The sequence below is a fragment of the Homarus americanus genome, unplaced genomic scaffold (assembly GCF_018991925.1).
Source record: "Homarus americanus isolate GMGI-L3 unplaced genomic scaffold, GMGI_Hamer_2.0 scaffold39675, whole genome shotgun sequence".
Classification (NCBI taxonomy): Eukaryota; Metazoa; Arthropoda; class Malacostraca; order Decapoda; family Nephropidae; genus Homarus; species Homarus americanus.
Genome location: NW_024736071.1, coordinates 10,727,841 through 10,740,653, shown reverse-complemented (window position 1 = coordinate 10,740,653; position 12,813 = coordinate 10,727,841). Strand labels below are relative to the sequence as shown.

Sequence of the window (12,813 nt, the reverse complement as noted above, 5' to 3'; positions counted from 1 at the left end):
GGATTTTTCTCAGACTAGGAAAGCTACCAACAAACAATCTCTTTCTTCCTCCCCCTGATCACCACCACCAACAAACACCTCCCACAGCCTCCTCCTTCCTCCCCCACATCTCCACCAGCTAAGAACATAGTTTAATGATAGAACAGACAGTACATATCCCTGGGGTGACTGTAACCATTCAGTCGATAAATATATACCCAAGATCAAACCCGGTGCCTCCAGGAATACAAGGAGACTGCTACACAAGAACCATGTGGTGGTTGGCAAAGTTAAGAAGAAAACTCAGGATTTTGAGGAGTAGGTTAGCACAAATGATGAGCAAGACAGGAGGATGTATGCCAGATCCAGGAACCAAGTAGAGTCAGAGTGTAGAAGGGCTAAAACAGAGTTCCAGAAGTTCCAGAGGCAGTTTGTAAGTGAGGTCAACTCAAACCCAAAGGATTTTTACCGCTGCGCAAAGTTGAAATTAAAAACGCTAGTAGGCATATTGGACCTGGAGCTTGAAGATGGTAGTAATGCAGATTCTGACCAGGATAAGGTGGAGGCATTGAACAAATTCTTTTCATCAGTGTTCACAAGAGAGGATGCAAACAATCTTCCTGCATTTGGGGAAAGACGGTTTGACACAGTGCTGACCTACATTGTGTTCTCAGATGAGGTTATAAGAAATAAACTGCAAAAACTAAAGATTCACAAGAGTCCTGGCTCTGGTATGGTGCACCCCAGAGTGTTAAGAGAACTGTGTAACGAGCTTGCGGAGCCCCTTAATATCCTGTTCTGCAAATGCCTAGAGGAGCAAAAGGTCCCTGATGACTAGAAACTGACTTATGTGAGTCCTGTATTCAAGAAGGGCTATCGTCGCTCCACGAATAATTATAGACCAGTGAGCCTGACTAGCATAGTGTGCAAAGTACTAGAGAGCACCGTAACAGATGCCATGATGGAACATCTGCTAAGAAACACCCTTATAAAGGAATGCTAACACAGTTTTATGCCGGAATGATCTTGCTTAACATAATTACTCAAGGTACTGGATGTTTGGACTCAAATTCTAGAACAAAGACAGAAATATCGACACTATATACCTAGATTTTGCCAAGGCTTTCGACAGTATACCCATGAAAGACTGAGAATCAAACAGGATTTAAGGAAGTGTCCTAGCATGGATCAGAGAGTTTCTGCATGACCACAAACAGCGTGTGGTGATTAATAGTACGAAATCGTCATGTGTCTTTGTGACAAGCGGGGTACCATAGAGCAGTGTATTTGGCCCGTTGTTGTTTATTTGCTTCATTAATGATATGCCAGAAGCTATACACTCCTCCATACAAATGTTTGTGGACGATGCCAAGTTTTTAGGGAAATTAAGAACCAAACAGATTGTGAAGAGTTACAGAAAGATCTCTGTGAGCTTCAAGAATGGTCGAAGAAATGGCTGCTAAGATTCAATGTCACGAAGTGCAAAAGGATGCACCTGGGTCGCAACAACAGTAAGGAGGCGTATCACATGTCCCAACAGGATGAAGAGATTGCATTAATTGAGATCGAATGTGAAAAGGACCTGGGTGTGTATGTCAACAATGAACTTAAGTTCTTGGGCCATTGTGAGAAGAAGGTGAATCAGGCAATGAAACTAGTAGGTCATATAAGAAGGTATTTTAGATATCCGGATGGTCTGTCGCTCGTCACGATCTTCAAGAGTTACCCGGCGAGATTAGAACGCCTGCATCTACCTAGCTTATACTACAGACGGGCGAGGGGCGACCTCGTCGAAGTGTATAAACATCTCAGGGAGCACTACATGATTGTACAGTACATACCTGGAGCTGGTAGACGTCTGCCCCACAAGGGATCACAGCTCAAGGTTGAAGAAGTCACAAATCCAGAAAACTGTGAAGGCAAACTTTTTTGGAGTGAGAATTGTGAACTCTTAGAACTTGGCTTGTTTTGAGAATACTGGCCACTTCGCCTTTCGGCTACTTCGTCCGTCTTAGAACAATCTGCTAGAGAGAGTTGTGATGGCACCAAGTGTGAGCTCATTCAGGTCAGACTTGACCAAAACTGGAGCAGGGTCTGTTATATTCAGGAGCCAGTGCATGCTCAGTATTTGTCAACAGTGTGTAACAGAGATGTGACCGACCACCCAAGCACTTAACGAGCCGATCAGTGGCGAAGAGGATAAAAGTAAAAAGTAAAAGTAGCAATGAAAAGAAAAAGTTATCCCTTTTGTCAAAAACGTTGGTTGCTTCTTAAGGCTTAACCCATAGTACTACAGGGTATCTGTTTTATTGCCAGTTTGTGGCAAGACTTATTTCAACAATCCCCCACATCACCATTACCACCACAGTTAACCATCACCTTTCTGTCATGCTCCCTACAGGAGGAAATGGCCCGACGGAAGAGGGCAGAGGAGTTGGCGAAACAGCGAGCAGAGAGGGAGGCCCTCCAGAATCAGGCGGAGCAGGAGAGGGTCCAGCGCTCAGTGGCCGGCGTCAACCACCTGGAGATACCGGCAGAGCTCGCCTTCATTCTCTCCAAGGTCAACGGTAAGTGTGAGAGTACGTTTTAACATGTCTGTCAGTTTATCTGTACAGTATACTGTATTCATCCATCCAACGATTCGTCTCTCTATCTGCCTTTCTCTCCACTTATTTATTGTGGACTGCTCCCTCCCAATTCTGTCTCCTGGTGCTAAGTGTAGAACGTGTAGGGGGAATTCAGTGGTTGTTCTGTTAGTTTTCTTGTTTGTTTGTTTGTCCGATCTCCACAAAATGCCTCTCAGAAACTATGTCACAAGGGATAAATATCCTGTGACATTGGCCAATATCTCAGGCACAGTTTGAGCTTAGAGCTGAAATTTGGATATAATAGTGACCATATTCTTTGGCAATTTTTTCTAGTTGATATTTAGTTCATGGCATGGGGGGGGGGTGGGTGTTTAATACTTGTTTACTTATCTTCCTGGCTGGTAGTTTCACTCTTTATACTGACATCGATGGTAATAACTTCCTATTTGTTTCCTCTATTGGTATGCAAAATATATTTACTGCGTATTACGTACTGTATATACAGTATGATTGCGGTACCTATATATCTATGCCTGCATTATCCATACATATAATCATTTTGTACATACTGCATGTATGTTTGTCTGTCTCAATACATGTATGTATGTACACAAGCATGAATGCCAGTATCCTTGTACGTTTCGTCCACAAATGTTTGAATGACTCAAGCCATGCTTAGGGCTAGTAAAGGGATAAATTAATCTAGTGAGTCTCGCAGATATAGAGGCCAGGGTCACAGCAGAAGGTCAAATCACGGTCCAGTATGGTGTTAGAGAAACATAATGACAAAAACATTTTAGGTCTATGGGAGAGTGGGGGTGTATGGCAGGGTGAGTGTATGGCAGAGTGAGTGTATGGCAGGTTGGGGGTGTATGGTAGGGTGAGGGTGTATGGCAGAGTGAGTGTATGGCAGGTTGGGGGTGTATGGTAGGGTGAGGGTGTATGGCAGAGTGAGTGTATGGCAGGTTGGGGGTGTATGGTAGGGTGATGGCAGAGTGAGTGTATGGCAGGTGAGTGTATGGCAGGTGAGTGTATGGCCAGAGTGAGTGTATGGGTTGAGGTGTATGGTAGAGTGAGGGTGTATGGCAGGGTGAGTGTATGGCAAGGAGTGTATGGCAGGGTGATAGGGTGAGGGTGTATGGGAGAGTGGGGGTGTGTGGCAGAGTGGGTGTATGGCAGAGTGAGTGTATGGCAGAGTGGTGTATGGCAGGGTGAGGTAAGGCAGTGAGTGTATGGCAGAGTGAGTGTATGGGTGAGGTGTATGGTAGGGTGAGGTGTATGGCAGGGTGAGTGTATGGCAGTGAGTGTATGGCAGGTGAGTGTATGGCAGGTAGTGTATGGCAGAGGTGTGTGGTGTGGGTGAGGTTTAGGCAGGGTGAGGGTATGGCAAGGTGGGGCGTATGGCAGAGTGAGTGTATGGGTGAGGGTGTATGGTAGGGTGAGGGGTGTATGGGAGGTGGGGGTGTGTGGCAAGGTGAGGTGTATGGCAGAGGGGTGTGTGGTGGGGTGAGGGTGTATGGCAAGGTAAGGGTGTATGGCAGAGTGAGTGTATGGCAAGGTGAGGGTGTATGGTAGGGTGAGGGTGTATGGGAGAGTGGGGTGTATGGCAGACTGGGTGTATGGCAGAGTGGGTGTATGGCAGGTTGAGGGGTGTATGGCAGGGTGAGGGTGTATGGGAGTGGGGTGTATGGCAGAGTGAGTGAATGGCAAGGTGAGGGTGTATGGTAGGGTGAGGGTGTATGGGAGAGTGAGGGTGTATGGCAAGGTAAGGGTGTATGGCAGAGTGAGTGTATGGCAAGGTGAGGGTGTATGGCAGGATGAGGGTGTATGGTAGGTTGAGGGTGTATGGCAAGGTAAGGGTGTATGGCAGAGTGAAGGTGTATGAGAGAGTGGAGGTGTATGGTAAAATTAGGATGTATGGCAGAGCGAGGGTGTGAGTCAGGGAGTAGGGAATGAGGGAGTGAAAGTGTGTGAGGGAGTGTGGAAGATTAAGAGCAGGGGTGTGTGAATGTGAGGAAGAGGGAGTGCGTGAGTGAGGAAGTGTGTGAGAGTAAGTGTATGTGTGGGAGAGCTATGAACAGACCATAATAAGTATGATACAATCTCTCTATTAGTGAATATATTTTTAATAATTAAGTCTTTGGGGGTTCACACTTGAGTCTTCTCAGGGCTGGTCCAGTCATCTCTCCTCGACTGACGCCCCCCCTTCCCCCAAACTGAAGAGAGTGTAGAAGAGTGTAGTTCACAGTTCCCAAATGTACTTTTCGGGGATGTTTCCTCTAGCTTCTTATCAATTATTTCCTACGCCTTCCTCTATTTTCGCTTCCTTGACCCTTGCAGTTTCCTGGTGTATTCTGTGAAAACATAGGGTACAGCAAATCCCAAGGAGGGAACTTGATGGTGAAAACTGTCATTATGTCTAACTGATGAGCAGAATTTTATCTACGAGTACATGTTTGAAGGTCTACAGCCAATTGACCGACCTTAAGTCATGTGACCGTAACTTTTGACCAGTGTTAACTAAACACAAGGAGTTTCCAGTGAAGTCGACTAACTGAAATCTTCAAAAACACTTGGTGGAAGTACCAGTAAGTAGTACAAAGAAAATTTTCAGGTGACAACAAGATTCTCATTATAAGTTTAAAACGCAAAAGTTAGACTCGCCTGGATGTGACCCAGTCTGGCCTAGTAAAACAAAATGTCAGTGTTGACCTTAATAATTTAGTCAGATAACATGTGAGGCGATATGACATAGTATCTGTAACACAAAGCAGCAGCCCTCCTCGGTGATATACCTTAACTAGTGTTCTGGTATACAGCTTTGGCATAGAACTCAGTGGATCGTTGGTAGGAAAAAACACAGACATATTGGCACAACCTGAAAATGTGCACCCTTTATGCATTAGCTGGGATTTATTATTATTATTTTTTCTTTCGCGGCTTTGATCTTGACCTTTGATCAGCCTTGAGCAGATTTTCAGAGATGACTCAAACATTTAACCTGAAGACCAGAATTTAATACAGTATATCCAGGTGCTCGGCAGTTAAAATTATAATAATATAGTATTGAGATGAACAGACAAACAAACAAGGGGAATTAATATAAACGTGACTGACGGGATAACATTTTGGGCAAATTTCGGCTTAGTAGCAATGAACACCGCCATTTGGCAGTGGTCGCCTGAGAAAATATGCTGCCTGAAGCGAGTGTTCCCAGGAGGCAGGGCGCCCTTGGTTATGTCAAACAAACACCCGTTGCCTCATGCCTGGGAACACAGTTACGCTGTACTGGCACAGTAAGTATCACGTGAGGGGTTGGTGCATGATGGGTGGAAACGCGTGGAGGAGTGGTCAGAATGGCTGAGGAAAGAAGTGGGAGAGAATGAGGGAAAAGTGAGGGATAAAGGGGGAGAGTAGCCGAGGAGAAAAGGTGAGACAGAAAGAGGGAGTGTGGTAAAGAGAAATGCAATGTTGTCTGAAGCTTACCAGAGTACCAGTAATGACAAGGATGAGGAAGAACTCCACATCTATCTGCCGCTTGTCTCCGTCCTTTTATCATCAGACAGTCATTAGTTGTAGTGTTGGTCAAGTCATTTTCACTGCCCACAATTATGCAGTATTTCACCTTAGTTTCCTGGTGCTGGAATTTCTCGTAACCGGAGTTTGAAGTCCGCCATGTTTATGTTTGGAGGTTTTATAAGCGTAACCAACGAGGGGGGAAATAGTATTTTTTCTGGTGGTTAAAACTAAATGTGCCGTAGTTTTAAGCCTAGTGTGGCGATAGTTATTGGTCGGTGGCCTTCCCAATGGTAGTGACTATTTTAATTGTTTTTGTCATTTTAGGCCTAGTTTACTGAAGAGTGTATTTATAATATATGATTGTTATTATTTGTTTAGCAGTTTATTAATAATTTTATTGAAGACGATTCTTTTACTCATTCTGTTACCTGTGAGATATTGCGTACAGGTCTTATAGCCTAATAACTTTTTTCTTTTATCCTCTTCACCACTTTTACTTACTGTCAAATCTACTCTCTCATTGCCCGGGAACACGAGCCTAGGAAATATGAAAGGTAAAAACAAATGACGGAGACAAAGGAGGAAGGATAAAGCTGATCAGATGAAGAATATGAGTAAAGGAACACCAGAATATTAGCTGGACAGAGAAATGCTGTAGTAACGACAGATTCAATAGAGAACAATGGAGAATATAAAAAAGTAGCATGAGAGTAGCGAAGAAAATCACTATTATATACGTGAATGATAGGGAGGGAATCCAAGCGCGGCAGCCAAATGTGTATTTTATGGCTGGGAGACGTGTGTATGTATCATTACTCGTTTGTGTACGTCCTCGAGTGTGTGTGTGCGTGTTGGCACGTGTGTTTATGTTGGTAGGTGTGTGTGTGTGTAAGAATGTGGCAAATGTATTTTTTTTATTCTATTCTCGAGTGTACATGTTAGCATTGGCATTGCCTCATTAACGTCTGTGAGAGAATACTGTGATCCGTGGGGGATACGACCTGCACGTAGTATTGAGTGGTTGAAACCTTTACGTGTTGATGAGAGAAGTTGGATCATGCTGAACTATAAGAAAACGAAAACTGGAATACGGTGTCTGAAAAAAAAATGCTAAGGAAAAAGAAAAACGAAAGAGCCAAAGTGATAAAGCTAATCAAGGAAAGTACGCTGGGGAAATGAGAATGAATAGGAAAAAAAATGTATAAAACAAAATGATTGGTAACGATAAAAAATGTAGTAATGCCACCTAGCCTATTTTTATAAGTGACGCTAAATAGGGATAAACGTTTGATTAAACTTTAAAACGGAACGGACGTGTTTGCAAAGTAGAGTAAAAAAAAATATTGCCAGAACTTTAAGGAAATTTGTGCATGTGGAAATAATTCTCATTTCATGTAACATGTCGTTTAGGTTAAGTTAAGTTTGCTGTGATGTGATTAATTTTTACGGTATTTTGTATAATGGTTATCATCTCTATTTAGCGTGACACACACACACTGGCAAGTAACCAAGAAGTAAGCATACATACTAACATACATCACTGTTGATCTGTGGAGGTTGGTTGCTGAAGTCACAGGCATTACCTTCTTATAGTTAAAAATTCAAATACGCGACTGGTGGAGTTATGAGATAGTTTCTGCTGAAAATCTGGGGCGAAGCTGAAGGAGAGGAGTTAGTTTGCACTTTAAGCTGCTCCAGCAGTCACGTCAGTGTGTGAATGGTCGTGGCGGTGAGTGGAGGTGATACGTGGGTGTTGTGTGTCAATAGAAAGACTCGAATTTTAACCTTCTCCCCCTGCTGTTGCTACTGCTGCTATGTCATGGTGCTTTGCGAGACTGGCTGGGCCTCACCTAATCATGTGGGGTTCTGTGGCGTCTACACCGCCGCCCGCCATCTCAAAGTGGTTCTTCTTCACTATATGGGTTATGGTTCGTACTATTATCAGACTTAGAAACATAAATTTTATCAAGTTAACCAGTGTTGTGCACCCAAATGCAAAGTAAGATGTAAACCACAGGTACAGTGATTCTTTAATGATGAATGTGACGTCCACCTGAGATTAGAATAGTAATGTAGTACCTTATAGCAACTTCCCCTGGTTCATAACACATAATAAGAATGGACCTCCTTCATATATATATATATATATATATATATATATATATATATATATATATATATATATATATATATATATATATATATATATATATATATATATATATATTACTGCTACTACCATGATAAAGCTTCTTTTTGTCTTGAAACAAATTGAGATGTCATAAAGATGTTCACAAAAACTGACTAAAAAAGTCGCGCTTTATAGCTTCTACCTCTTCCATCAATTTCCAACCTGTTTATAATGAATGTGAATTCATGTACAGTATATAGGGCGTATTCATATGCTATGGTCATATTGTGTGTGTGTTGGGGAGGGGGGGCCCGTTTAATAAAAGATTTCATTATTAAAAGGAGAAGGAACATGAATTGAACATACAAATTATTATGGTTTACAGTTGATGGCCCGGGCTGGTCTCTTGCCATACTGTGTGGGGTCACGTAGGCCAGGTGGTGTAGTGACTCGCCCTCGGGTGTTGACATGAAGGACCTCACGTAGTCATGGAGTCACCAGGTGGTGTGGTGTTCACGCGGTGCAGTAACTCGTCCATAGGTGTTGATATGAAGGACCTCATGTGGTCTTGGATACATTGGGTGGTTTGGTGTTCACGTGGTGCAGTAACTCGTCCATAGGTGTTGATATGAAGGACCTCACGTAGTCTTGTAGACACCTGGTGGTATGGTGTAAACGTGGTGTAGTGACTTTTCCTCGGGTGTTGATATGAAGGACCTCACGTTGTCATGGAGACACTGGGTGGTGTGGTGTTCACGTGGTACAGTAACTCGTCCACAGGTGTTGATATGATACAAAGGACCTTACATGGTCATGTAGACACCGGGTGGTGTGGGGTAGTCTCACAGTACCTCACTCTCTGCTAGATGATGTTGTGTTACTTTTACTTTTATCCTCTTCGCCACTGATCGGCTTGTTAGCCGCTTGGGCGATCGGTCACGTCTCTTTTCCTTTATATTCTTCACCAAAAGGTCGGCTCGCTAGCCGCCCGGGCGATCGGTCACGTCTCTGTCACGCACTGTTGGCAAATACTGGGCATGCACCGGCTCCTGAATGTACCTGAACCCGCTCCAGTGTTGGTCAAGTCTGGTCTTGAAAGAGCTCACACTCGGTGCCGTCACAACACTCTCTGGTAGATTGTTCCAAGAGTTTACAACCCTCACTCCGAAAAAGTTTGCCCTCACGGTTTTCTGGACTTGCGGCTTCTTCAATCTTGAGCTGTGACCCCTTGTGGTATCTCATAGTCTGGTGTAAAGCCGACCCACTGTTGTTACCAGGGTGGACTGATGATTAACATCGCCTGGTCAGAAGATGGTGGTCGGTTTCCAGGGGTGCTTAACTCACTGATGGGTCACGGATCTCACTGGTACTGTCTAGTGCTGAATTCACTGGCTTAAACACTGTTCAACACTGATCCAACTTCTTTCTGAAATGAAATTGTCACTTCTGACGGGATTATGTTGATATCCCGGTGGTGAGGATGGGTCGAGGAGAGGGACTTGGGGAATGGGCTGAACATTGGCCGGGGGCAGCTGCCGCAGCGGGAGCGGACATCCGATAGGTCTTGACCCTTCGGTGGTCAAGGATGTGTGTGTGTGTGTGATAGGAACCCAAATAAGTTTAAAGTTGAAATTTCTAGGAGGCCCACTAATATATCACGAGTCCCTCTTAAGGCTCAAGAGTCCAGCTTACAAGGTGCCATAGTGTGATGATATAAATCAATCGGTCTTATAACAACTGTCAAGATCCTTTATAATAGACATAAATATGCTCTCTCAATGTCCACATTCAGATCCACCAAGATATATTTTCTAACACAAGCGTTACGGAGTGAGATATTCCCATATATTGAGGTCATAGTCATGACACTCAGTAAACCGGGGTGACAGGGTGACATCCTCACTGACCAACTCTTGCCTTTTGATTGTGGTGACCTCACACGACCTGAACCAACACAGAAAACAGTGTCACCAATTGTCAACCTTCATTACTGGCCTTATGAGGTCTGCCCATCTTATCTTATACTGTCATCTTTGGACCTCTGGTGTTGTATTTATTGTGTTTGTCGCACTTCAGTGTGTGTTAAAGGAATATTAATCACGGGGTCAGAGGGAACTCACACCACTGGGCGCTCGCAACTGTCGTCTTCATTGTCCCTCAACAAAATTCTTAACCGGACACAGAGTTAAAGGTTAGCGGAGGAAGAAAAACCACCGTGGAAGCTGACGAACTAAAGAGGAAAGTATTACTGTAGTTAATAGGGTGACCACCTTGTTGCTGGTTGGGTAACTAAAGATTGTTGTTGCCCTTGAGGTTTGATTACTTGTGGTATTGTTAATGGGAAGCTTTTGAGTTGTTTACTTGTTGTGTGTAAACCTGTACCTCGCTGTGTCTCGCCTCTAAATCTTGACTTGACTTTCTCGCAGCTTCATTCTGTCCAACACCTGAGTCCACCAGTGAGGGAACACAAGGTACTGTATTGCTTGTTCTCTTTTTGTCAACATAATGCACATGGCTGTCAATTGTTTGGTTTTGTAAGACAATCTCTGTGAAAGTAACAGAAACAACCACAACGCGTCAAAACTCCATTTTATATGTTAAAGAACTGATTTATGGGGTCATAAGTCGATAATTTATGATACTAATGGTAATAATAATTTACCTTATATTCCCCTTAAACGTGAAACCATTAGAGCATGGGTTTTTGTAAGCATTATCTTGAGCGTAAATTTACACACACACACACACACACACACACACACACACACACTTTTCAGCTTCCCCGCACTAATTGATATGTATGAGTCACCCTCCACTGACGCGTAGAGCACCGTACTAAGATAATTGTTTATTCTTAGTGTAGTATATTATGACGTAATTCTGTGTACAGAGTCTTATATTAGCGTCAAGGTCTTCCTTCATCTTATTGCAGTAATCATACGAATAAAATGTTGTTCGCTTGGACACTCAAGGAATGTTAAGTTCCTCGGTACATGAAAACTCCAGTTGTGATTAATAAAACGAGGCAAAAATAAAACAGCTACATCAACAAACCATAGGGACGATTTTGTTGAAGGTAATACACCTCGACCCATTGTTAATGATGTTATTGTTTTAGGTGTTCGAATAGTTTCCATGCAGCTTTAGGAGAATAGTTAAAGCAATGTCAGAGCAATTTAGACAACATTTAGGTGTTGCAGATAAAGTATCACCGGACAATGCATCATGACATGACCAATTAAGGGGAAAGATTAACCCGGAAACACGTGAGTGAGAGTTCTAGTTAATCCACCCACTTGGAGTGTCGCCACCTCACCACTGCTGAAAAACTCTTAATTATCAAGACAAACGTGACCGATGTTGACGACTTTATTACCATGAAAAACGGTAATATTTTTTATTAGAATGCTTTTTGACGGTAGCAGGTCACAGTTCGAAAACAGTCCAGCCTACCCAGACTGGACTAGGGTCCGCTGAACCGGTCACTTAGCACAAGACACATGTTGTGTTAACTACACCTTATTTACATTCGGCGAGTGTGGAAACTTCTCAAAATATCAGATACGGCTACATTATTTGGTTCATAGAATGAATGAACCAAACTAACCTAACTTAACCTTCCTAAACTTGAGCTTCACCTAAATACGAATGTATGATTTCCACGCAATCTTCCTCCCCAGCATTCGATCACATGTACTGCTGGTCTGCAGTGATTTGGCCAAAACCTACTGCCAACAGCACAAACAGCTGGATAACGCAACATATATCTTGTCGGCCCTCACAAAATAGAAGACAACTGTCGTATTTTATGTTAGGATAGATAGATAGATTAGATAGATAGATAGATAGATAGAAAAAATTTTGATGACCTAGCTGACCGCATCTGATGTTCGTGGGCCTACCAATATATTAACAATTGGCATGTTAAATGTGTACAAGACATCTGAAGTAGTGTCAGTAGTCTCGGTGAGTTAATGGTATATCACCTCCAGTTAAGAATAGTTTCCTTGTGTCTTAGTAGTCGTGGTTCCTGGTGCTGCGTTATGCATTACACAAGACTTATGTTACCTGGAATATTACACTGTAGCGCATCACCGTGTTGCGTGTCTCGGGTATGTATATAATGTATATATATATATATATATATATATATATATATATATATATATATATATATATATATATATATATATATATAACGCCACTCTGCTTTTAAGACACCTTGACTCTTTTTGAATATTCACTCCGTATTGCTTAACTGGTGAGGTGGGCCTTCCGTGATTTCACTTCATATTGTAAAACTCTCTCTCTCTCTCTCTCTCTCTCTCTCATTTCCTTTTGTATATTAACACTTCCTTGACAAATTTAAAACTGTTTTATTGCTGTAGACAGGAAGTATATCAATATGCGGATCTTGCCAAGCATTCACAAGATATTACAAATACTACAACATATTAGATTATTACAGGATTATAGTTAGTACAAGATATTGCAGTTAGTACAAAATATCACAGCTTGAGCAAGATATTACAATTGTACAAGATACTGCATTGAGTACAAGATACTAAACACTTTAATTATTCCGACATGAGAAAC

The 12,813-nt window shown here is 42.6% G+C and overlaps 1 protein-coding gene across 1 annotated transcript in view; it reads left to right on the top strand.

Annotated features, from left to right (window-relative positions):
- The window catches only part of LOC121871703 (unconventional myosin-XV-like), a 176,799-nt gene that overhangs the window by 145,462 nt on the left and 18,524 nt on the right, over positions 1–12,813 (top strand). The window contains exon 19 of the mRNA XM_042374114.1: positions 2,381–2,546. Coding sequence (XP_042230048.1) covers positions 2,381–2,546 — 166 coding nt within the window. The remainder of the gene's footprint in view (positions 1–2,380; positions 2,547–12,813) is intronic.